Source organism: Clarias gariepinus, chromosome 22 (assembly GCF_024256425.1).
Source record: "Clarias gariepinus isolate MV-2021 ecotype Netherlands chromosome 22, CGAR_prim_01v2, whole genome shotgun sequence".
NCBI lineage: Eukaryota > Metazoa > Chordata > Actinopteri > Siluriformes > Clariidae > Clarias > Clarias gariepinus.
Window position 1 is genome coordinate 22,078,598 of NC_071121.1, and position 27,740 is coordinate 22,106,337.

Genomic DNA, 27,740 nt, shown 5'->3' on the forward strand with positions numbered 1-27,740 from the left:
CAGTTACATTCCAGACTTCAATCTGATTCTGGTCCAAATTCTTGTATAGAAACAACAGATTGTGAATGCATGAAACTGTCCAGTGAATTTTATAAAGTTTTGTATTTAATTTCCCATATAAACAGATTCATGTGCAGCATATCTCTTTTCACCAACACACATCCAGCAAAATGTATTCAAATAAATTCTGTCTATAAGATATTTCACAAAATACCCCCTAGATGGAGCCAAAAAAAAGGATTTTGGTAGCCCTAGGACACTTCACGCCTAGTCAAACTGCCTGCTAGGTAAACCTGAAATAGTTTTTTGTTGTGTACACAAACATATATACCCAACCATTTGAAATTGCACATGCATATTCCCTATTTTGACGTATGATAGCAAGAAAAGCAATGACATTTATTGCAGCCATCTGTCAGACTTCGACATGTTCCCGCTTCAGTTACATTCTGAATGTCACCCAGAGCACCCTGAGTCTCGTCCAACAGGCCATGCAACTTCAGCTGCCTGCTGAGTGCCGCAGCAGTGTAAGATTCCTTTTCTCTATTACACGCTCTGTCTTAGACACAAAAACAAAATCACACCCACTGCATGCTTCCTGTGCAGGGGCGGCTCTAGGACCCAGTGACAGAGTGTCTATCGGACAGAATGAGAAATAGAAATAGTGAAAGAGAGAGAGAGAGAGAAAGAGAGAGAGAGAGAGAGAGCGACTAGTGTGTGAGGCAATGTGAGAGAAGAGAACAACTTAGCAAGAGACAGGCAGAGATGAGAACAGTGGTGGTATTTTTATTCTGACCACAGAAACCTGTTGACATGCTTCCGTGACGACAGCCCATCTAGTGCTTCTGAACTTGGGTTCCTCAATACTTGGGCAACTTTTTAGCTGAAGGGAGTGACAAGTCAGACTGAGTAAAAGAGAAAGAAAAAGAGTAAACGTAAGATACAGTGAAAGAAGGGGAAAGTTAAGAGAGATAGAGAGACAGAGATAGACAGATTGTACAAGCCACTGGGGCTTTCAAGAACATGTGACATGACAAAGCGCACTGTCGGGGGACCTGCCACACCATGGAACTCCAAGCTCAGCTCCTGAGGAGGCTTCTGGCTCAGTTTGCCAGCAAAGAGGCCACATCGACTTGTGAAGACAGTGTCTATGCTGTTGAGTTCCTGGTAAGTTCATTTTAAAGCCTTGATCGTATGGTTGAAGGTACGGTAGTTTTTGGTATGACCGTATCACACAGATGGGTCTTTCTGAAAAAGTTATGTACCTAACACAGTCAAAGATTTCTTATACCATTTTTAACTTCTTCACGACCATATTTGTCTAGCAGGATAGACTTTTGTTATTGTTGTTTAACTTATTACAGTTAGACATGTAAAATTCATAAATCTGTATGAGTGAGTGGGGGTGTGGTAGGGTGGCCGTTGTGGCAGTGTTATTTCAGTCTCATGTAACTGTCCACAAAGGAAAACATATTGAGAATTCTGTTAAACTAGCCAGCTGGTGACTAATTGTGCGGCTAAACACTCTTTATATAGACTTCCTCTTCTGGGACTGTGAACCGTCTCAAAAAGAGAACTTTGAAACAAGTCATCCCTTTCCACCATTATACTTAAATCAACTGTATGTTAACCAACTCTATGTATTCATTCAGTTGTTGTGTATTCGCCATCATTGTTCATTAATTCCTTTTATCATACCACAGCAATGCTTTTCTAAATTATGATTGGTCAAAAGGTATTGATCAATTTCCTTAACAACACTCCTGATGGTTTGGTTGTAAATACCATTCTATACAGCGAACTGTTTGAATGTGTTTTTATTTCTATAGTAACGGCTATAAACACAGAAACTGGGAAACACTTTTTCTGTACGTTTTTGAATACATAAACGTATGTTCACCGACCTTTCGAAACCTTAACCTATTCTAAAAAGGATGTCCCCATACCAAAGACATTTTACACTTTTAAAAACAATGCAATTTGTTACAAAAGACACAACATACATTCAGAGAACTAATAAAATGAAAACCTGGCGGCTTCTTTATTATGGTGGGTTGCATTTTCTTTCCATGGTTTGGGTCTACTTTTTCTCTTAAACATTCTTTTGATTGATCACCTTTACTTCTCTTTAGATATATGTGGTCTCTTCCAGGAAGACCTCACCACTCACAATAATAATACTACGTATTTACAACCGAATCTCAGCTCAACCAAACACGCCATTTCGACAATGCCCTCCACCTGATGTAAGCTCTTCTGGTGGCTTGTGGTTTTATTTAAAACACTTAACGTTGATTTTGTTGTTTAATTTTTTACCAGTATTCATACACTGATCAGCCATACCATTCTAACCACCCGCCTAATATTTAGTTGGTGGTTTTTGCCACCAAAACAGTGACGCACTATGTGTTCTGACACCTTTCTATGGTATTCTTTCTGTATGATCAGAGGGTAAGCCTAACCCTAACCCTAGCCTTTATTACCCACATGCATCAGTGAGCCTTGGCCGCCCATGATCTTGTTGCCTGTTCACTGGTTTTCAGTACTTGAACCACAACTGCAGACTGGAAACATCTCCAAGAGCTGAAGATTTGGTGTAAGTTCTTACCCAATGGTCTAGCCATGACAAGCTGGCTTTTTTCACGAGTCAATAAAATCTATTAAGTTTGCCCATTTTTTTCACAACTTCAGGGACAGAGAGTTCACTTGCTAACTAATGTTTCCACCCACTTCAAGGTGCCATTAGCATGAGATATTGTAACTGTAGCTAGTGTAACAAGGGCCAAATTGTGATGGCTAGATGACTGGGTTAGAGCAACTCCAAAACTGCAGTTGTTGTGGAATTTTACTGGTCGGCAGAGGTCAGAACGGACCACAAGTGATGCAAAGAATTAAAACTTTTGAACCGACGACCTGATGCACATGGGAAGCGAAGCCTAGCCCATCTAGTCCAATCCAATATAAGAGGCATTACTCTTTTGGTTGCAAAAGCGGGGGCTACTCAATATTGAGCAGGTGGTCATAATCTTTCGTTGCTCATTCTCCTTTTCAATCTAGTGTTCGACTACAGTATATAGTGTTCCTGTTTTTGCATTGTCAGTTGTACTATGTTGGTTATAAAGAAAGGCGGTAAATTTAAACATTGAAAACATGTATTTGTATTCTTAATAGCACAAAGAACAAACAATCAGTCTTGAAAAAAAAAAAACACATGTCTTGCAATGTAGTGAACAGAAACAAATCACATGACACATTCACGCCATTTCACTTCCTAAGAGACAAGTGTGGACCGTTGTGAAGATGGTTCATGAGCTGCATGTATGAGTTTACCAGCAGACAACAAAGTGTGTCTTTGGTTTCTTTTCTCTCAGCTTAGCAATAGCAGTGTTTTAAGACAGCTGTCGTTAAAACACTCTTCAAAAAACACATTCTGACACTTACTGGTTGTCCCATTTACCGTCCAATCACCAACAACGTTAGGGGGAATTTTGGCCCAGCAATACTGGTGTTTTCTAAGAAGAACTAACCAGAATTCAATACTTCTGTCTCTTTTCAGGAAGCAGCCTAGGACAGAATAAGAGGTGGCTAGTGTGGTCTATGATCTGCTGCTTGCCTCAGACATGTTTCTCTTTTACTGTTGTTGGATTTGAATTCATGATTTGGCACTATTAACCGGAAATGTATTAGATCCTGCATTAGATAGCATCTGTTAGTAGAAACTGAGAATTCTGTGATAAAATGTGTTGTTGCTTTTTTCTAAGTAGTGTAAAAAATTAGGTAGTTTGTACAGTAGGTTCCCCTTGTAGCACCTAGACAGCCACGGCACAAGCATGTTGTGTCTGGCACCAGGACGTTGATAGCAAATCCTTTGGGTGCTGTGGGTTGAGGAATTTAATGTATCAGATTTGTTTGTCCTGGTTGGAACTTGGGGGCCAGGTCAGTGGTCTTGGGTTTTTTTCCCAGCTGGACCCCGTTCATGGCAGGCTGCGGTGCTTTGCTGTCTTGGTTCCTTGATCTCATGACCTGCATTGACTTTTCTGTGGGATCTGATGGTATATAATTGATAATCAATGTAAATGTGTTAACGTTATGTGGTGGTGCTGATGGTTTGCATATTGGGGTCCATTAGTGAAAATGTCGCTTTTTAAAATTTTTCTATCCGTTTATCCTGACTACATACATTACCCGTACTGCTTATCCTGTGAAGGGTCACATGAACCCTGGAGCCTATCTCAGGGCACTTAGGGTCCACACTGGATGGTATGCCAGCACATCACAGAGCACAAGCATATGCCCTTAAACACCCACTACACAATGGGCATTTTGTTTACGCATCACCCAGCCTACAGCGCATGTGATTGGACTGTGGCCGTACTCAGAGGAAACCCACCGAGGACATGAACATGCAAGTTACACCCACAGACCAAAGGCAAGATTCAAGCCTCCAACCTTGGCTGTGTGACGTGACAATGCTAACCACTTAATCACTTTGATGCCAAATTGTTTTCTCATTCAATACAATTTTTCATTATAAAATATATCATCTGCCACAACTTAAGTAACAAATAGAATTTCAGAAATACAGTCAGGTCCATAAATATTTGAACATTGAAAAAGTTAATGAAAAGTATCTTACACAGCACAAATACAAATTTCTATTGTCAGCTTAAATGTTTAGGTAACTTACATACTTAGAAGTTACTTAGAAGTTTGCCATTTGCATTTGGAATTTGTTGCTCTTCATATAAAGAGCACTGACAGTGAAGCAAACTCACAAACAAACTGATAAGAGCGATAGCAAAAACGAACACACCTTTTCTGTGGTGCATTAAGAACTCTGAGCTCTATAGGGCTGAATTACTGCACAGACGTAGCCTGCTTCAAAAAAAACCCATCCATTGGACAGAGCCGCATGGCGCATATTTACCCAAAACATTGATTCGAAGTAAACGTATGATTGTGTGTACAGTTCCCACATACTGTACACATGCATCTCTTCCATTCATTCACGCTTCTTTAAACGTTTCTTTTAAATGTTTGTACCCTTTAAACGTTTTGCTTCGGCTAAGCATTTTATCAAGTCTTTTGTTAATGCCAGACAGTTTTACTTCTTCATTCAGGAGAAATTTAGAATTTTGCTGTCTTTGTCTACCCTTGAGCTGGCACACGTAGCTTTGTGTAGGATCTTGATGAATTTGACCTTTTGTACCTTTCATTGTTTAATATTTTTCTTATTGTATCGCTATTAAAATATCTATAGTCTTACACCCTACTTTAATCCATAAATATAATATTGGCTGTCACTTCTATGCGGACTAGTGTGAATTATATCAGTTGTCTGTAACTATAATCTAAATCAACCGATAAATGAAAAAGTTTTGGAGAACCGCATTTCAAAATGAATAAGATACTGACACACTTAATCTCTAGTATTCCCCAAATAGTCTTTCAAACCTCTTGTCATTTCACAACTAAAACAACAAATCACTTCCTGGTTAATAACAACTGCTTTAATGTCAGTGTTGCCTCAGAGGTTACGGTTCTGTGTTAGCGCTTATCAGGCTTAGGCTGTTCTCTACCTTATTTGTCAGATATGTTTTTGTTAATGCATCATTTGGTAAATTTATTATTTTTAACATTTAAATTATTATTAACATTAAAGGCAAATTCCGACCTTTAGATTCCAGTAGAAGGCCAAGCATGGATCAAGCATGGGTATATAGATGTAATGTGACCGCTGTCTAAATAGAATTTTACAAGCAGGTTAAAAGCAGTAGTAATTTTAAATTCGTTTTCCTTCCCAAAGTAGCACCTTCAGCACTTTGCATTATTGCTACAGTTTTATGATGTATTAGTGCATCCTGATCACATTTTAGGACCTCCAGTACAGCATTGCATGTCATCCAGCAAACAGAATTATGGGATTGGTTTTGGCTGAGAACGATACTTGTCATGCTGCCATCACGTCCGGCCAAAATTAGGCATCTGCCTCCCGATGGAGACGTACGTTTCTCGGGAGCGTATAAATCCTGCTTAAAAATGCTGCCTAGAAAGAACACTTTCTTCTGATTGAAATGCACTGTCATGGTTCACAAATGAATTTACTTGCCTTAACCATGAGGTAAAAAGTCAGCAAAACTGGATCTGTCTCATGGACATCTTACAAAACCTGTTTTAATGTAACACTGAGTTATTCTGCAATGACAAATCTTTTACAAGCTTTGCTGCCTTTAACATGTTTCGGTAGAGACAAAAAAGTTAAGCTTTTTAAATGCAAATCTGATTTCATGAATAAGGATCAAATTTTTCAGTAGATTTGTAAATATTTAATGCTGGCTGCTTATATTTATATTGCTGGTAAAAAGCACGCTTCTCTTGTGCACTGCTTTAGCGCACTGCTCTTAGTGTACTGCTTTAGCGCACTGCTCTTAGTGTACTGCTTAGACGTAGGTTGTGGTTGGAAATTTATCTAATTACGATGGGCTTTCTCTTGTGGGACAAACAAACTAAGGGGAAACAGTTACTCTTTAGCATGCAAAACACGCACAGTTTCACATACTTGACTTTCAAACCTCAACCATAAAACACTAGTGGTGCAGATTGTAAAACAGATATTCAAAAAGTTAACAAAAACTACTTAAAAACAACTTTAGGTAATTTTTATTATTGACACTTTTTTATATTTTAGTAGGCCTATATTTATACTATATTGTGCATTTGACAGCAACAGCATATAATCTAATCATAAAGTTTTAGATGTGTGTTAGTGGGAGTTTGTGGTGGCAGGGCTTGGGGTAGTGGAGGGCATGGCTAAGCTAAAATGTATCAAGCTAAGGAAAATATCAATGAGCTTAGGAAAGAACTAATTTAAGAAAAACACCTAAGCTAAGTAAAGCAAGCGTATAGTTAGGTAAAGCATAACTAAATGTAACATGCATGTATAGTTAAATCTAACAAAGTGGAGCAAAAACTTGCATGTTCGTTTTGATCAGTGTGTAACTGAAGAAGGGGGAAAACATCAATCAGGCAGTAACACATACTTAAGATAAGTAAAATATAAAAAGCTAAGAAACTTCGCACATACTGTAGTTTTAAATCTTAAAAGGTGAATAAAATATATTTTATATAACTAATGCATGAATAAACAAACAACAAAACATGCATAAAACATATCTAAGCTAAGATCAAATACGCTAATAAAGCCATTGATGGTTAAAGCTAAATAAAATAATAATAAAACTAGGTAAAGCACAAAAAAAACTGAATAAACATGCATGTTGCTTTTGACCAAATTAAGTAAAACATAAATAAAACTAAATAAAGCATGTCTAAGCTACATAAACTGCAAGTAAACTATGTAAAGCTACATCAAACATAACTAGGCTATATAAAACATATGGGTAAACATATTTTCTGTTTTCTCCCTGATTTTTATATTTTTTTGCATACTGTTTGTGTCACACTTACTGTAAATGATTCAGATTATCAAATAAATTTTAATATTGCACAAAGATAACCTGGGTAATTACAAATGGCAAGTTTGCATGTTTTCCCTGTGCCTGGTGGGTTTCCTCCACCTACTCCGGTTTCCTCCCACACTCCAAAGACCTGCAGATTTGGTTAATTGACGTTCCCAAATTGCCTGTTGTTTGTGTAAATGAGTGTGTGTGTGTGTGTGTGTGTGTGTGTGTGTACACTGCGATGGATTGGCATCCTGTCCAGAATGTACCCTTGCCACATGCCCTGTGTCTCCTGGGATAGGCTACAAACCCCCACGACACTTAATACAGGATAAAGCGGTATAGACGATGAGTAAGAGTGAATGATTCCATTTATTAGGGGAAAAAATCTGTTTAAACCACTCTTCCCCTTGCTCAATCATGAATGTGCTGTGATTAGCCACATTTTTTGTGAAATTTTGGGTTAAATTTCACTTACCACACCCAGGCCTGATTGCTGAAAGACCTGTTGAATCAAGAAATCACTTAAATAGAACCTGTCTAACAAAGTAAAGCATGCTAAAAAATGTCATGCTGCAATCAAAGGAAATTCACGAACAGATTTGAAACAAAGTAATTGGCATTTATCAGTCTGGAAAGGCTTGAACAAGAAAATTTGAACAGTGGTGAACTTTCAAAGAGGTGGCCAGTCTACCAAAATTACTCCAACAGCACATCGACAACTCATCCAGATGCTCATTAAAGAACCTTAGACCAAAGGTTTCACAAGCAATTATTAGGTTTAGGGGCAACTGCTTTTCCACATAGGGCCAGGAATGCTTGGACAGCTTTTTTTCCTTAATAAATGAAATCATTATTTAAAAAACGCATTTTGTATTTACTTGGGTTATTGTTGTGTACAATAAAATTCTATTTGATGAATCATTTAAGTGTGACACATATGTGACACACAAAAAAAAAAATCAGGAAATGGCAAATACCTTTTCACAGCACTATGTACCATAACCAAGATTAGTCATGTTGAAAATAAAGCGTGTATCTAAAGCATACATAAAATGAAATGAACTTAAGCCAAGCTGCTTATAACTAAATTAACCAAAATACAACTAAGCTACACAAAACATAACAAAGCTATGAAAAATTTAACAAAGGTTAATAAAAACATGCATGCTGACTTTGATCAAGGTAACTGAGATAAGTAAAACATTACTAAGCTAAGTTACTCATAACTAAGTTAACTTAAATAAAACTTGTTTAAAGTAGACCATGCATGCTGTATTATAATAAATGTAACTGAGCTTAATAAAAGAGAACTAGACTAAGTAAAACACTTTACTAAGGTATGTATTGTACATCAGTACAATCAAAAACACATCATTGAATTAAGTAAAATATTAATAAAAAAACAAACAACAGAAAATGATTACGTTACATTAAACATTACTAAATGAAACGTAATTATTTTTCCTCAACCAGAAACTGAAGAGGCAGTCCACCAAATACCGCACAGACAAGACCTACTCCACCAAGGCTGCTGAGAAGCAGGAGAATGTGAAGAAGAACAGATATAAGGACATTGTTCCATGTAAGTAAAACATTCTTTTTTTGTTGTTGTTGTTTTTTACTGATTTACTGAGTCACTGTCAGTGTTTGTGAATGTACGATCATTATCTACGATCTGCTCTCCTGACCATGCTGAAGAGAGTTGTGTGATTGTGTTTCTTTACAGTTGACCACAGCAGGGTGAAGCTTTCACTGAACACTTCTAAAAATGACACGGACTACATCAATGCCAATTTTATCCGGGTAGGTGGGCTGTATTGTTGCCGTTCTCTTTTCTCTTTTAAGACAAAACATTGAGACATAACCAACAACAAAATAACTAATATGAAATGCACTGTGAATCAGAAACCTGAATTTTGCTTCCTTATGGTGGCATGTTTCAGAGGCTAACAGGTTGATATATTTGTTATTAATAATCCATTTTAATCCAATTTAAATGTAGACAAGAACGACTTCTTTGAGTGACGTTTAGGTCAAAATCGGGACGTTTGATTGTGCAGAATAAATAACACAACACAGTTATAAGAGTAACTTCACTAATGCACTTATCCCAGCATTTCACTTGTGCTTGGATACCATCAAGGTAGCAGGTTTTCAGACTGCCTACTTCATGTCTGAAACGCCTCCCAGGAACTCCTTTAATGGCACAAACATGTGGAAATGGCTTGGAGTGAGTTCAGGACTGTACGGGGGATGTGGCAATAACTCCCAGCCGGGTTCCTGTAATGTGTGAGTGGTGTTTGTGAGTAAATGTGTGTACAGTTCTCTTTCGCAAGTTGGCGACAATTTATCCCTCAATTATTCAGGATCAGGAGTTCCACTCGCCGAATGTTCATGGGAACGACTCCAGTGGGCTCCGAGCCACCTCGGCCAGGATCATCTTTCACGGATATACGGCCTCCTTTAAAACGTTTGCACCATTCAACTGTTTCACTGCAGCTAATAGTCTCATCACCGTTACTGTGCTTGGAATACTTTGTAAATATTCATTACAAGTTCTGGTCTTACAGATCAACATTTACTGTAAATCTGATTCATGACACTAGCTTCTGTTAAGATCTATACACAGATATTTGAATCGGTACAAAATTCACTCAAAGGGACACGTACAGTACTAATGATGTCGAAAGGTCGTTGGTGATTTTAAGCTTTACGTTATACAGACAAATGTTAAAACAGATGGAATGGAATGCGATATAAAACTCAGTATGAAATCATTTATCTGCTTTGCAATCTTTTCTGACGTACTGTAGGGAGTTTGGGGGCCAACGGAGTACATTGCCACACAAGGCCCACTGCCAAACACAGTTCTGGACTTCTTGAGGATGATCTGGGAATACAACGTGCATGTGAGCACTCTGTTATTTATACAAATTTATGTGCCGCCCATTTACTGATTCACACTAATTTGCAAAAGATAAAATATACTAAAATTGTCATTCAAAACCTGAGAACTCTCTCTCTCTCCCTATCTCTCTCTCTCTCTCTCTCTTCTCAGGTCATCGTCATGGCATGCAGGGAATTTGAAATGGGAAGGGTACGCTAGTGCTAGAATTTATACTAATTTATCCTTTTTCATCACTTATTAAAATAAAATAAATGGTTCTTTCTGTCCTCTGAATGTAACACACTTGTAAATCCTATAGTTTTACATCCATCAAGTCTGAAAATGAGTTTTGTTTTTTAGAAAAAGTGTGAGCGCTACTGGCCTGAATCTATGGTGGAAGCATTTGTGTGTGAACCGTTTACTATATGCTGTGTAAGTGACACTTCCTGTCATACTCACACCACATTTCCTGTCCTAGCATTATGAAACGCATTAAAACTCCCTGCCCTTATGTAGTTAGTCAGTCTCTAACGCCAGCTTTTGGGTCGCTAAAAAAAAAACCCAGAAACCCGAAACCTTAGATAAAACTCCAGTTGTAATGCTTTTGAGGTCAGTTCCTTAAACTAAAAGTAAAAATAAAAGTCCCAACAGCGATTAGGATGAAGGAACAACTTTATTTTATGTTGATCATGCGGCTGACATGTAGTAGACACATACTATACTAAGTACTTAATAAAGTCTAAACGTCTGCAAAAAATATAGAACAGGGAACTATTACGTTTTTGTATAGTAGGAAGTGCAACTGCACGTTAAAGTGTACCATGCATAAAGGTGAAAACTTTAAGTTGTGCTTTAACGTTCTGTTTAATCTTGTGCAGGAATCAGAAGAGAACAAGGGAGACTATTTGATAAGGACGCTGAAGATTACTTTTCATAATGTGAGTAGTGGTGGTGTGATCCGCTGAAGCACAATTTCTTTTTTAAGTGTTTTGCATTAAGCATGACGAGTGTCAAAATTTTCAACCCTGCTTCTCCCTCCAGTCGTCTCGTACACTGAAGCAGCTGCACTATATGAACTGGCCGGATCACGGTGTACCAGACTCCATCCCCCCCATTCTGGAGATGCTGCAGGACATGCGTGTGTTTCAGGAGCAGGACGACTTGCCCATCTGCATCCACTGCAGGTGAAACCAGACGAAAGCTTAATGTCGGTGAAAAGCAGATTATAAAAAAATGACATCCTCTTTGAGGTTGCACAAGAAGCAGACCCTGAGCCTGCCCTTTTATGGCTTGTGCGCAATAGTCAGGCAGGAAATGCGTGCAGGTAGTTGGCCAATTACACATGTTGGTCTGGCAGTAAAACCAGAGCGCTCATTGATTGCAGAAAAAGCGTATATCTAACTCAGGTTGCAATGCTCTGCAACTAAAACAGAATAATAGTTTGTTTTGTTTTTTTGCCTTGTGAACCTTGTGAATCAGTCAGACATGTTGGCGTGACTTCTGCTCTGTGATCTTTGTTTAATAAAGCTTTTAAAGTGAACTGAAAAAAAAACAAGTAAAAAAATAATAAAATAATTTGTTTCTCACATTTTCTGGATTGCATACACAGTTCTGAAGTTTCACGAGCAATTTATTTTAAAAGTTTTTGTGATACGTGCATAAGCATTGCATAAATGTTTCATGGCGCAATATTGGAGAAGTAAGCTGGGTTTATGTGATTAATGTGATTTGTTGCTATGTGTTTAAACAGAGAAGACTTGCAATATTTTCAGTACTGTGGTTAAAAAACACTTGATGAAGTTGATAAAATATAGAGGTTTAAGGTTGAAAAAAACTGAATTGTCCAAGTGATTTGGTGACTTTTTGCACATGCTTCGATTCAATTCAGTTTTTAGCACTTTTAACAATGGAACAAAAAAATAAATAAATAAATAAATAGATAGATAAATAAAAGCAATTATACACATTTAGCTGTATCAGTGTATCTACTGTATAACCAGCAATAGAGTTGCGGTAAGAACTTTTCTGAGGTAAAATGAGGAAGAAACCTTGAAAGGGATGAGACTTAAAAGGAAACCCATGATCATTTGGGTGATATCATGTATATGCACCATAAATAAACAACTCTGTGATACATGGTGAAATGTGCAGTTCTATAACAAGAAATGCGTTGAGGTTTCTGTTGACTTGTGGCGTGATATCTCAGGAGTATGTAGCTTGAGAGAGGGAGAGATAGAGAGAGAGAGAGAGAGAGAGAGAGAGAGAAGACATAACCCGGATTAGAAGCAAGCATTATGTCATTTTTACCCCTTTAGCCAGCGCTGTCTCTGTGCTACAGTATGATGAGACTTGTATACTGACTGATATGCTTTGTAAATGCAATTCCTATGTATATATGAGTATACTTGTTGTGTAACAAAGGGGACTTTACTTTGGCCTTTAATTGGATAGGTTACAGGTGCAGTGTGTCTTAAAGGGGTCCTTTTATGCAAAAATTCAGTTATTCAGCCAGACTACTTAAAAGTTTCAATTGTTTAAAAAGCAGTATAATGTACAATAAAATGGCAAAATGTTTATGGACACCTGACCACCACATCAAACTTGGAAGCACACAGTTTTATATTTCTTTTATATGTTGTGGCATTACAATTTACCCTTGCTTGAACTATGGGGCTCAAACATGTTTAAGTATGACATGCTCCTTTGCACAAAGTAATGTCCATGTCTCCCAAAGGTCTTCAAAAAGCACATGTGGGTATGATGGGCGGTTGTCCAGAAACATTCGGCCATACTGTATACTATAGCTTGACATTATGTAATTTGGTGTTTATTGGGATTTGCAGTGCCGGCTGTGGAAGGACTGGGGCGCTGTGTGTCATTGACTACACTTGGAATCTACTGAAAAAACAAGTAAGAATCAATTATTTCATTGATGCACAGCCGAGGTGGAAAAATGTATGTTGTACCTGTTCACCTAAAGAATCCAGAATAATCTTCTAGATGTTAACTGATCAGTTTCCACTCATTTTAGATGATACCAGATTACTTCAGCATCTATGACCTGGTTCAGGAGATGAGAACACAGAGACCTTCCATAGTCCAGACTAAGGTAAGACCACATTTTGTCCTTCGTGTTTCAATAAAACAACAACAAAAAACATGGTAGATAGACATGTAATAGTCCAATGAGTAATATCGTTGCCTCATACTGTAGCTCCAGGGTCCCGAGTTTAATCCTGAGCTTAGTTTGCTTTCTTTATGGGATTTTATGTGTTCACCTTGTGTCCATGCGGATTGTTCCCATCCACCACAACCCTGAGAAACCAAATAACAAATCTGGCATGTCAAGAATACAGATTGTGAGTTTCACTTGCTTGGTTTCACTTGTTTCTTTTCTTTAGGAGCAGTATGAACTGGTGTACAGAGCAATTAAATTCCTGTTCGAGAAGCATCTGCAGATAATGGAGTCAAACACAAAATATAATGAGGTCAGATAACAAAGATTGCTAATTCATTGAGTTGTTTTGGGGGAAAGAACTTTAGCATCAAATCTAATTTTAGTAAGTAAACAGATTAAATGATAACACATACAGAATTTCGGGTTTATAATCTAACCCCATGTACTTTATAGCAAAATGTTTTTTGACACCTGACCATAACACCCATATGTGCTTTGTGAATATCCCGAATAACCTCCACCCTTCTGAGTAGGTGATCCACTAGATTTTGCAAAGAAGCTGTGGGAATTTGTTCTTATTCAGCTACTAGAGCGTTAGTGAGGTCAGGCATTGATGTTGGACGATTGGGCCTGGGGTGCATTGGGGTTGAGTTCAGAGCAATATTCAGAGAGGGCTTATACATGGCTTTGATGATTAGGCATCTACAAAGCTTTGGCCATATAGTGTACCATTGTTCTAAAAAGAAATAAGTAAAAACAACTGTGGAAAATAATAATCCATGACATGATAACATTATAATAAGCTATTTATTTGTTTTTGTTTTTTAACTACTATTAGGCCAAGGTACTTAAACTACTCAAATTATCCAAAAGTCATATTATTGCTTATTGATAAGCGTTTGTTCTTTGACTTTAATCAGGTTCTAGCTGCACCTCCTCTCATCCCCGTTGACAGTAACAGTGAGGATTCAGAATTCAGTGAGTCTGAGGAAGAGCCAGAGTCTGTAGAAGGGAATAAACTCTATCCATTTTATGACCCCAGGTATTGTTGGCCCCAATCTTGTACACATCGTAGATATAGATATGCTATTTTTTATTGAGGACATTCCAATTGGGTCACTTCTGTTGTTTTTACAGGTATTCTGAAAAGGAGGTTAATACTGACTTTTCCAATCATTTTGCACCAAGTGCAGCCTCTCAGCTACTTCTGCCATCTCATTCTCGACCTCCAAGTCCACCAGGCATCAAACGCACACCAGCAGTTATTCTCAATGACATGAAATGCTGGGCCATGTCTAAAATTTCCCCAAGGGCTACTGCCACATCAAGTCAACTGCAGAACACAGGTCTTGGACATCCCAAGTCACAAATTCAGGAGCCTCTGCCACTGCAGCCAACAGATCTTGGATACCAAAATTCTCAGATCCACAAACCACCTCCACCCCAGACAACCATTACTGGATACCAAATGTCTCAAACCCATGAACTTCTGTCCCAGCATCCAGCTGATCTTGGATACCAAAAATCCCAGATCCTCATACCTCCTCCACTGCAGACAACTGTTACTGGATACCAAATGTCTCAAACCCATGAACTTCTGCCCCAGCATCCCGCAGATCTTGGTTACCAAATGTTCCAGACACTTGAACCTCCTTCACCGCAGCCAACAGATCTTGGAAACGACCGAAAGTCCCAGATAGTCAGACCTCCTCCACTGCTTCCAACAGATTTTGGAAGCCGAAAGTCTCAGATACTCGGACCTCCCCCAAACCCTCCAACAGATCTTGGGAACCGAAAGTCCCAGCTCCTTGGACCTCCTCCACCGCCTCCAACAGATCTTGGGAACAGAAAGTCACAGATACTTGGACCTCCTCCACTGCTTCCAACAGATCTTGGGAACCGAAAGTCTCAGATACTCGGACCTCCTCCACCACCTCCAACAGACCTTGGAAACCGAAGGTCTCAGATACTCGGACCTCCCCCACCGCCACCAACAAATCTGGGAAACCAAAAGCACCAGATACTGAAACCTCCTCGACCTCAGAAAACAGATCTTGGATACCAAAATGCTCAGACACCCGAACCTTTTCCAGTTCAGGAATCAAATCTTGGATACCAGAAATCACAGATACTTGAACCTCCTTTTCTGCACACTCAGATACTTGAACCATCACCAGTTCAGCAAACAAACACTGTACAGCTAAAGTCTCCGATACCTAAACCTCCTCGATCTCAGAAAGCAGATCTTGGATGCCATAAACCACAAATACCTGAAAGTGCTACAACAAATCAAAACCAAGAAACAGACATTTGGAAATCCAATAATCCTTTTAGTCCAACACCAGTACCGGAGACCAGCCCACATCAGACACACACGACAGAAACAAACAATAATGGTGCTCTTCTGCAGACTCCCTCCATTTGTCTTACTGTGGAGGATCCATATTTTGGCCCAGAATCTCCTTTATCTACTAGGTCTCCAGAGTGTAAAGAAGCATTACCCATCCTCACTGCCAACTCCTGTTTCCCTGAACCTACTTTGGCTATTAAAACTCAGAGCACTGAATTGCTAATGCAGGACAAAATTAAAGGTTAGTGTATCATGTATTTGATGGCTACCAATGATTTTTCAATGATGAAGCTTCATATCAAAGATGTTTCATTTTTATCATGAATTAAGGAAATTAGTGCTTAGAAGCTCATTGATTTAATACCCTTGAAACTTATATTCAAGTATCCTTGAATGTGTGTGTTTGTCGCCAGAGACCTCACCTGTGTCTGATGAGGATAGCCCTCCTCCACTCCCAGAGAGAACCCCAGAATCCTTCATGTTGGCTGATGAAGGTTCGCCGCACTGTCGTATTTTCTCTTTAAATTCTTGTCTATTTATGACCAACATCATTGTTCTATTTGCAAGAAATACTTCCAAGCTTAAAGTTCGGTAAATAACACAGTGTTCTTAAAATAGAATGACAAGATCAAACATCCCTAAAACATCCACTCATATAACATCTTCCCGGCCTTGCCCCTTTTTCAGTTAAATTTCTTGGAATAGAAATTAGTAATTCATTCTTTCAGAGTGAAATGACTGCATTAAATTCAAGACTCACAGCCCAATTGTCTAATTGTCAATTAATGTACAGTATTTATTGCAAAACCAGACTTTTAAGGCACTTTTACACTTATTACCTAATTAAAAAAATATATTTATGTTTTTTTTTTTTTTTTCATTTAGGATCTCCACAAATTCTCACTCCTACTCTTCTTACATGCACAAACGATTCGTCTCTGTTGACTGGTACAGTACATATTTATGTCTCTATTTAAAATGAAATTCATTGTCTAATGTAATGTTCAGCTCCTTCTAAACATCCTGCACTTCACTCTTAACAAAGCAGTTTTTTAAGTTTATCTCAGTGAGTTGTTTACATTTTCCTTTGCACACACTAAAGAACAATGTCAACCTGAAACACTTGTGTTTACAGTATATTGACATATTTGTGGTCCTGGGACCCGATGTGATGGAATACTCACTCACTCTCACTCTCTCACTTATTATCTATATACCGCTTATTCTGTATAGAGTCATGGGAGGCTGGGTGCCTATCCCAGGGGACTTGGCGGGTAACACCCTAGACAGGGCGCGCCTACATACACACACACACACACACACACAACCACAAACTATGGGCAATTTGGAAATACCTGTTTGCCTAATCTACATGTGGGAGGAAACCCGAGAACTAGGAAACCCACCAAGCATGAGGTAAACATGCAAACTCCACGCACACAGACCCGTGGCGGGGAACAAACCCTTGACCTTGGCGGTGTGAGATCACAGTTCTAACCACTACTCCACCCTGCTGCCTTCTGTTGGAACACTATCATTATGCCCAAATCAACATCTTAGCAAGTGAAAATATCTGCTTTAATTTAATTCAATATTTACTAAGACCAAATCTAAAAGTATGAAGCTCATTTCTGGATATTTTCTAAAAGGAAAAAAAAAAAAACCTAGAAGAATCAAAATGATTTGCCAAAAAAGTATTCCACTGCCACTGTTACCAGCAGACAGGTAAAAGGCATTGTGGGTCATGTAGAAAACTCCTCACTTTAGGGTCAGCTGAGAAGAGACAATAGACCAACCTGATCATTTCTTTACAAAAAATCGTAAACCTTCCTGAAGATGATCAGTTGTGTGTCATTCAGGGTGAATTGTGTTTCTGTCTGTTCCTTTTTCATGGCACGTAGAATAACTTTGTCTCTGGTGTCCTCGACCTATCCATTTTCCTGTAGTATTAGTAGTGTTACTGGTGTGAAAACTTATTTTTAAAAACTGTTATGTGTATTTTAGATACAAATATGGCCGATATGGGTGATGTGGAAGGTAATGGAGATGTTGACACGGGCAATACAGGCAATACAGAGAATACGGGCATGGACCACAGCTTGACATTGGTCATCCCACCTGATAATTCAAGCAGTGGAGGTAAGAGCTGTTCATAACAATATATATATATATATATTTATATATATATTTATATATATATATATATATATATATTTTTTTTTTTTTTTTTTTTACCTTGTGTATTTGGTTGAATCAGTAAGTGCTATTTTCTTTGACTACAGAAAACCCACCTTCTCCTGCACCACCTTTGCCAGAAAGAACTCCAGAATCTTATGAAATGGCTAATGATGAAGGTAGAAAAGCAGCTTATGTCATGTATTGAAAAGTTCCTCAAAGATGCATTTTTTTCCTCTTACATAAGATTCAAATGCATTACCTCATGCCAACATTCTTATGAACAGCTGCACAAATGGTCAATTATATAAACAGCCAAAGTAGTGGCAGCAGTGCAATGCCTAAAATCTTGCAGATACATGTCACTCAGGTTCCTACTCATGGCGGACAGCAGTGGAACCTGATTGTGTTCTTCTCCTTTTAAAATCCGTCCGACTAAGATTGACAGATTGAGATGCTGTTCTGCTTGCCACAGTTGCAAAAACTGTAAAAAAAAAGGTTTTTATTTTGTAAATTATATTGAATATTGTGCATGCAAAACCAAAATAATTTGCCGTTTATGAAATACACCAACACCTCTGTCTAGCACCAACAGCTGTAGTGTACCATGGTCTACTGTAATTCACTGAGATCATTTCTTTCTTATTCTGAAGTTTGATGTGTTCGGTGTTTGAAGCCTGTGACCAGTATCTACAGGTTTTTACAGTATGCACTGTGACGTTGCCTTATACTTGCCTTATCTGGGTAACTGTATGTGTTTTCAGGTGTTTTTAATAAATTGTCTTGTGAATGCACAAGGGCTGTTCAAGTCAAACCAGGACTTTGAATTTAAAAAGTAATAATAACAGCACGCGGTTCTGAGAGTAAAAACTTCCAATATTTATCTACATAATCCCCTGCTACACTAATGCATTTAATTCCTTTAATGGCCCAAGCGTGTAGAAATATCTTGGGGTGAGGTCGAGACTATCACTGTCACTGGGAGAGGTGACAATAACTCCCGGCATTAACATACAAGTGGTGTTGGTGAATGATTGTGAGGACAGTTCCCAGAGACAGATGCGTCTCTCCCGCAAGTTAGCGACAAGTTATTCTTCAATTTTTAAGGCTGAGGTTCCACTCTGTGAACATTCACAGAACCAATACCACTTCGGCTGGGATCCTCATTTATAGATATACAGCCTTCTTTAAAATGTTAGAATCATTCTAACGATCTACTGCAGCTAAGAGTCTCATCACCGTACTGTGCATTAAAAGCTTTAACGCCTTCAATTATGAAACATTTCATCATTTTCAACACGCTGTTCTACTGTATGCCTGCACTAACAGGGTTGTACGCCATTTCGCATAACACACGGCCTGACGCGTTAGCGCCTTCACGCAGCAAAAGGAGACATCAGTCACTTACCAGCACGATGACAGAACAGGATGTGCTCAGATCTTTTTTTCTGCTCATGAGAAGACAAGTCCTGGGTTGATTAGAATACCCCTTGTACATCAGATGCACTTGTCCATAAATAGACTTGCTGAATCTACCTCATGGACTGTTGCGTTCTAACAGATTTATTACAGAATGCGGTACAAGAAAAGCCCCAGGAGACTGTGCTCAGGGTCGGCAAATCATCTGAATGGTCTGGGAATTCTAACTTGGATACACCAGACTTTATGAGGTCCTGGTCCAGGAGCAAGGTCAGTATGTATATATAATGCAAACTAATAACAAGCTATTGGAAATTTGGATATAGGGAATTATAGGAATACCCACTGTCTTATGCCCTGGGCACTGGTTTTTGAACTTGGCTTGGGTTCCTTCGTCCCCTTAGCACCAAGCAGCACTGCAGATCTGTACAATTCTTCTGATTTTGGACTTGCCTATTAAAAAGGACCCTTATCACCTCCATCACCAAAAAACATCGTTTAGAAGAACATGTTATCTCTCTAATACAGTTCTAGAAACTTGCAGAAGCTTGTAGAAGCTGTATTGGCGGTCACCCAACAACTTGTTAATTGGTCACACATCTGTACATCCAAGTGCGTGCTAACTCTTATTTAAGAAAATGTTGCTTTGCTCACAAATATGTAAAGGTGTAATTGTAAATAAATTAGTCTTTCTTAAAGCATAAGGTTATAAAGATTGTATTAATCCAACGGACAATCCAGTTGTTACTTTCTGTGGATCTGCAGAAGTATTGTGATCTTTACGTGAACTAGAGTCAGTTCCTGATAAATGCTAAGAAATGAATGGAAATATAATTGTCTCATACAGTCTATATATGTTCTCCTGTACAGAGTTTAAAAGCTAGGCTGTCACTTAATGGTGAGTTCATTGTGCACGTTTCTTATAACAAAACACATACTAGAAGAATGAATTTAGGTGTGCATTATTAAACTGAAATATAGCTAACCAAAACTGTGTTCTCATTTCCCTCCAGTTCCAACATCCAGTTGGAACATCCAGTCGTTTTCTCCAATTCCCATGCCCTTACAAGGTAAAATAACTGCCCCAGATGTGTATGTCTGCTCCAGATGTTTACAATGAAAACCTATGAATAATGACCTTAAGTAGACGGGTTTACTTCAAAGAGGAAGTTATGGGTGGGTCGGGGAAGGTGGCAAGTTTTCTTTCTTCCCTTTTCATTTGGCAGCTTTTGGCCAAGTAAACTGTTCATTGTTCTTTATGTCCCCTGGCTTGCTCTCTATGGATTTAAACATACACCAATCAGTCATAACATTACAACACAAAATATTCTACCCGGTATTGTGTAGGTTCACTTTGAAACACTCTGACTCCACAAGGCAGCTTGAGCTGTGCTGTGCTGTGTGGCATCAGGACATTGGCAGCAGATCCTACCAGGTTAATTGTAGTGTTGCAGGGTGGGGCCTCCATGGATTGTACTTGTTTGTCCAGCGTATCCCATAGATGGTCAATAGGATTGGGATCTAGGGAGTTTGGAGGCCGGGTCAGCAGTCTTGCTTGTTTTATATGGCAAATTGTGCTGCTTTGGCTTTTCTGTGGAATCAGACTGGACAGGCTGGCCTGTGGTCCCCTCGGGGATGGGTGAGCTATGTTAAGGCTGATCGGCATAAATCCAGAAATGTATTTGTGACAATCTTTATTGACAAAAGCACTACACAGAAATCTAAAATGAAACATATTCTTAATAACTAATTTATCACTCTTTTTTTTTTTTGACTCCAGAACCTCAAAAAAGTCTCACTCCGCCTCTCCCTGAGCGCACACTTGAATCGTTTCTGATGGATGGTACGTTGTATTTTTATTGAATTGAATTTTATTTATTTATTTACTTGTTTATGTTTTATTTCACACATTCAGCACTTGCACTTTCTCACACTGCTTTTTTCAGCTTCAGAGACACCAGCACTTCTAACTCCTCCACTTCCTACCAGAACCCTAGAATCTTTTATCATAGAGACAGAAGAAGGTATGATAAGGTCATGTGAGGGATTTTTGTGCTGACATTTAGGTCATTTTTCGACATTGAACAGACAATAATATTAGATTTATTTATTTATTTTTATTTTATTACAAAGTTTCTTGTTCCATTTTTTATCCTTCCGTTTTGTGGCCCTTTTGAATGAGAATCTGAGTTTAGTCTTTAGCATACGATTATCATATACATACAAAATATTAAGAGTGTAATGTTTTAATTGTATGCTTTATTGTTCAATTTAAAATGATTATATTCACTGGGCCGTACTTTTAAAGTCATTAATTCACCTCGTTAATGTGATTAAAAATAAGAAAAAGAAGTACAGGAGAAGATTCGTCTTCTTCTTTTAAGATATTCAGGAAATTCAGTAACTTCCTCTTAAGGATGTGAACAAATATCTCTTACAGTTGAATTTGTTCAGGGTTAATTAAATGTTGTGGAATATAAGTCTGCGTTATTCATAACCTTTTTTTTTAATGGCTCATGGAAAATTATGTTTTTTTTTTGCTATATGGATTTTATTCATTCATTTTATTAAACTTATTTAAAGTCTAAATACCCATTTGTGGTTAAAAAAAATAGTGTATAATGGCCACACTAACAGAACAGTTCGACATAGCTAAGCAGAAACTATGCAGAAATGTGTTTGGGGTGTAACTCTCTGATCTGATCGGAATGCTGATCTGTGGATTTTAAATGCTTCAACAGGAACAGGTGAACTGAATCTTCCTTTTCTTACAGAACTGAGCGACAGCGCCCCCTGTCAGTCCGAACCAGTCGAGCAAAGGGACAGATTGGGTGTTTCGTCTGAGTGGGCAGGAAACTCTCAGCCCAGGACATTCCTAGACGTGATGACCAGAAGCAGGGTGATTATTATGACTTTTATGTTTTTTTGTTGTTGTTGTTGTTGTTGTTTACTATTACATTTAATTGTACGTATAAACTAGCAGACATAGAAATGCTGTAGTTAAAGAACTGCAACTCTAACACTAGTTACTTTCTAATAACGAATCCGAATGAAAATAATACCATATTTGTGTTTGTATTGTTTCTTCCGAAAAAAGTAATGTAGTATAATCTAATAAGGAATATGACCTCAACTATAAAAAAAAAATAACTAAACACTAAGATACATTATACCACCTGCTGTTGCCAGTTCATGGAATGTCCTATGCAGTCTTTGATTCAGTAAATGATTCACACGTGTCTGTTGCTTCATGTTTTCTGAGCGTATGCATATCTATGTTTGTGTGCTTCTGTTTTCCGACAGAGTGTTAAAGTGAAAAGTTCAAAACAAGGTAGGCATTTCCACTGAGTCATAATTTCCCCTAATGTGACATCAGTAGAACAGCACCAGACAGCCCGTGCCCTATGACTGGAGCAGCTCGATTCATCTGTTTAACTCTGCCTATATAACTCTGTCTATCATCAGTCGAACCTCATCACCCTCTCATTCCTTATAAGTTGCTAAGAAAATATCGTCTGTAAATAGCAACTGTAAAAATGAAAGCTTCAGTCAAGATGATATTAAATGTCAGTAGGCAAAACTGAATCGTATCTTGAGCTTTATATAAATTGAGTTTATAGTGTTTTCACAGTCAGAATAGGACACTAGGGAGGATACACCCCAGATGTACCAACCCATTACAGGGCAAAATCACCCACACACACATTTATACACTATAGGTAAATTGCAAACGCCAATCACTTTACAATGCATGTTTTAGGACTGTGAGAGGAAACCGGATTACCCAGAGGAAACCCACCAAGTTGAGAGAGAACATGCAAATGCACAAACACACAGACCAGGAACAAAATCCACTCAACTCCCAACCTTGGAGTGCAAGGCAGCACCGCTAACCTCCGTGCCAGCATGCCACCTATTCCTCTTATATTCCAGAAATTTGCCAATGACCTTCAGAATTTTTTTTCTTAAGGAAAGAGACATCATATTTACCCATTTATAGTATGTTGTGAAACTTACACCAAAAATGTTAGGCCTTTTTCCCAACTTTTTTTAAAAATAGTTAAAAAAAACTTTTCAACTTGATTGGTTATCTGGCAAAAAGATGGCAAACAAAAAAACAAAAAGTGAAAAAAATTGTGCGTCAAAAGAAATAAGGACACACCTTCATCTATGATTTTCATTCCACATTCCACAAATGCAGACTTCACAGGGTGTTGGGGGGCCTGGAGCCTATCCAATCAGACTAGGGGCACGAGGCGGGTACACCCTAAAAGGGATGCCACTCCATTTCAGGACACACACATACACCCGCACACGCTCATTTAAACTACGGGCAAATTGGGGACGCCAGTTAGCCTAATCTGCATGTCTTTGGACTGTGGGAGGAAACCAGGGTACAAGGAGGAAACCCACCAAGCACAGGGAGAACATGCAAATTCCATGCACTCAGACCCCGAGGCCGGAATCGACCCCGGCCCCTGGCGATGCAAGCTGAAAGTGCTAACCACTACGACAGCGTTATCCATATAGTTTAATTATCTATGCTTTTATAAAATAAGATTACACCAACCCCACTATAAGTTCTAATCAAATTGTACTGGAATTTAAATTTTAAATTAATTAAAATTAAATTTTAATTAATAACAAATTAAGTTTTAAACTTCCTTTAATAAAATTGATTTCCTGAAGGAAGCTAAATGATCTGCTAACAGAACAAGAAATGTCTGGTTAAGATATTAGCACCATTTGACTGGAAATAAGGTTGTTGTGAACTTATTTTATTGAAATTATAGATATGTTCGTCTAGATTCAAAAATATTTCATTTGCAAAGATGCCATTTTTGCCAAAGTCATTGTTGATCCTTTTTTCCCCAGTTTGTTAATGTCTAATGACCTTTGTACAAATCCACAGTAACATGCAAGAAGAAATATATTAATATAAACTTTATAGCTGAATCAGACTGATCAAAATTGAGAACGTTATCTGTCTGTTTAACAACATTTGATTCAACATGACGTGGAGCTGAGACAGATTCCAATCGAAGAGAATCTCAGTCATAGGGTTCGGGTGGTTGAGGTGTCACGAGATTTTATTTTTAATTTTTTTTTAAATCTTCTAAATCACTAAAGTTTGTGTAATGTTCCTTCTGCAGAGGGTTTATCTGTGGCTCCTCAGCCTGATCCCAATAGTGGGGCTACAGCAGAGCCTGGTAACTCATACAAGCCTCAATTCTTAACCTACAATATGTTTTATTCATTTTTTTACTCTGGGTCCTTAAAAAGATCTATATATTTTTATTGTTTCTTGTTTTTTTTCCTGAAGAATTACCTAGAGCAGAGGACCAGACATCAATGGACAGTAGACGTCCTGCGATGTTGCAGCCTGAGAAGACAGCACTCCCCAAAAAGTCCAGGACAAAGGTTCGCCTGTTACAGCCTCTCACCATGTATGGTTATTATAAAACAGAATGATTCTAAGGCATTATGACATCCTTTTTGTTTTGTTTTTTAACAGAGTTTGAAATTGTGGAAAGGAAAACCGAAAAGTGAGTAATGTTCAAATAAAACCTTTCTGGTTTAAAATGAAGAATATTCACTAGTATCTACTAGTATTATACGTATTTACAAATATCTAATACTTTCATATTCTGTGATGTTTTGCATATTAAATATCTATGTACTATTGTTTACAGCGAAAGAAGCTCCTGCGCCTGGTTCTGCTCCCCAAAACCATGGCGCTACTTCAGGCTTCATATTTAGTAAGAAATTCTCCATCTTTAGTAAGAAATTCTAATGTCTTATTAATGTAATGTCTTACTGTAATGTTTATGATGTAGCTAATGATGTTTAATATTTATAACCCTGTACCATATCGAAGAACTTTCATTATAGCTAGATTTGGCTTCACAGTAAATTGATCCAATCCAGGCATGTAGTCGAGGACAGAGTTGAGGACTTTGCTCTCTATTCCAAATGTCCAGCCCAAATCTAGATTACCTGAGATGGTGTAACTGTGTTGTTGATGGTGGTGCATTTCTAGATACATTAAGTACATTTGTACTTAAAACTAATTTAAAATTAGTTGTGAAACAGTAATGATTTATAATCCTTCTTTCAGATGTTTTTGAGAAGCAACAAATAAAATTGCATTGAAAAGCCCAAGAGCAGTAATAACTCTCTGTTTGTGTTCTTCACATCTCTTGTTTTTGTATCACGTATTTCGCTCCTGTTTGAAATATCCCACTATAAATGAAAGTTTAAATCAGATCAATGAAGAGATGTAAATCTAGAAAGACTAACACACTTCCCTCCGTTTCTGCAGACTTTGGAACACGTTTTGGGAAACCCAAAGGACCAAGGAATCAGCCTGAAACCTGGGTGTAAACCGGAATCGGTGGGTCATGAAGGAACTGCCTGCCTGCATCAGGTTCCTATTTGATGGGAAAAAACGAGAAAAAAAAAAGAGACTGACATACTGTAGACGAAGACAAAGGAATGAATGATATTCCTTAAGCACTGAAGCTCACTGGTTACAAATGATAATAAAATTGACAGTTTGGTCAGAAGCGTCCTGAAAGAAAAAACAAGATTCAAAGTTATTGTTTCCTATATAGTGTTTCAGCTGCTTCCCCAAACTTAAGTACAAGCTCAAGCAGAAGTACAGAAGGCCAGGGGATACATCAGCTCATAGGAGTTGTTTTAACAATAATAAAAAGTCACGTGACACACATTCTGTTTGTCCTGCCGTCGGTGTTTGTTTTGGCTGCTGGTGTGTGTAGTCAGTGTGGGCGTGTCAGCCGCGTGTCACAGACGTTACTCAACATATGTAACAGTGGGCGGCGTCATCATTCTCAACAACTTCCATGTCATACCGTAAGGTAATAATTATAATCATTTGATCAGCAGATCATCATTAGGTTGATATGTGGGCGGAGCTGCGGTAAACCTCTAGTTAGCAGGTGGCCAAATTCACACTTCAGTTTCTGCACACCAGTGTGGTTGGTTAGGCAACGCAATGCCTTGCAGAAATGTAGTGAAGTACAGATACATGGAATATGTACTTATGTACAGTAATGAAGTACATGTTCTCCGTTACCTCCCACCTCTGCCTGTGTGGCCAGCTGAAACCTATAAATCACTGCAGTTTAAAGGCTAATCGAGTATCTGCTTTTATAAATAAATTAAGCGGCCAGTTGTGGCATTTTAGATTACGTTTAAAAGTGAGAAAGATAGAAAGATGAGAATTTGATCTCGTAGCCTCAATGTATGCATTCATGGTCTGTATAGAATTTTTTCCTTTTTTATGTTACTCCATATTGTTTTGAGTTTTTATTCAAGTAATGTCAAATAGCTTTCTCATTTTATTTTATTTTTATATATGTTGCTGTTAGGGAAAAGAAAAAAAAATAGATTTTTTTACTACTGATGGATCCTCTTTTGTTAGACGATCAGGATTAACCAAAGGACCGCTCCATCGTTTTGTATCATGTTTGCTTCTGGTATGTCGGTCATTTGCACTATAACTTTATAAAAGTTCAGTATATTTATACACAAGAAGGTCGCAGTAGTGTGTACTCTCTCAGTGGCTACTAGGTTTGAAGGTAATATGAGCTGCAAAGACAAACTATCAGCTGATGTCTGTATGAGCATCCACTCAATATGTATTGTATTTTATTCACATACTCTTTTTGCACATGTATATGAAAATTACAGGTGGAAGGGGATGAATTATTTAAAGTAATAATTTAATGCAGGTAGTAATTTAAACAGGAGTGTCAAAGTGTTATGCTATCATGTTAATTAAAATGATCAATTACAGTGTACAAATACATTTTGCCTGAAAGTATTATACTTTGATTAAGACGTTTTATGAGTCAAGATAAAATATGTCAGGAATTATTTTTTACAAATTGTTTTGGATCTTAATATAAATGTATGTAGATTATCAGTAATGTCATGGTCGCACAATATCATGGTCCGTATGCTTTTATACAGGCATATCTTCACATCCTCAGGGGAAAGTATTTACTTACTCTGGATAATGCAATAACAATGTTATCATCAATGGTCAAAAACGTTTTGCTTCAGTGGCCCTAGCTTACCCAGTTTTGGAAACAAAATGTCAATCCAAAAAAAAAAATATACCCCTTTAATAACTGGTCCTATTAAAGAATTCAGAGTGTAGGGACGATGAGTCTCGCTGATTCTGCCTCAACTTTGCCTTCCTCTACTCTCCCCCACAAAGCTGATATCGGACTGGAGAGCCGG

General features: G+C 38.0%; 1 protein-coding gene across 2 annotated transcripts; it reads left to right on the forward strand.

Moving 5' to 3' along the window:
• The first annotated feature begins 670 nt into the window (after positions 1–670).
• ptpn22 (protein tyrosine phosphatase non-receptor type 22) lies at positions 671–27,614 on the forward strand. Of its 2 annotated transcripts, none has more exons than XM_053481866.1 (29): positions 671–1,167; positions 8,937–9,045; positions 9,190–9,266; positions 10,277–10,372; positions 10,522–10,560; positions 10,711–10,782; positions 11,229–11,288; positions 11,392–11,534; positions 13,194–13,260; positions 13,382–13,459; positions 13,752–13,838; positions 14,449–14,570; positions 14,666–16,119; positions 16,292–16,372; positions 16,764–16,826; positions 17,883–18,017; positions 18,161–18,232; positions 19,615–19,742; positions 20,343–20,370; positions 20,486–20,542; positions 21,253–21,315; positions 21,419–21,496; positions 22,247–22,371; positions 22,776–22,803; positions 24,626–24,682; positions 24,796–24,893; positions 24,988–25,018; positions 25,166–25,252; positions 25,795–27,614. In XM_053481866.1, the coding sequence occupies exons 1-29, from the start codon at positions 1,066–1,068 to the stop codon at positions 25,854–25,856; spliced, it is 3,699 nt and encodes a 1,232-aa protein (XP_053337841.1). In that variant the 5' UTR covers positions 671–1,065; the 3' UTR covers positions 25,857–27,614. The 2 variants fall into 2 exon arrangements, with proteins under 2 accessions (XP_053337841.1, XP_053337842.1); XM_053481867.1 differs by having other exon boundaries at positions 672–1,167; positions 25,166–25,231.
• The last annotated feature ends 126 nt before the right edge of the window (positions 27,615–27,740 follow it).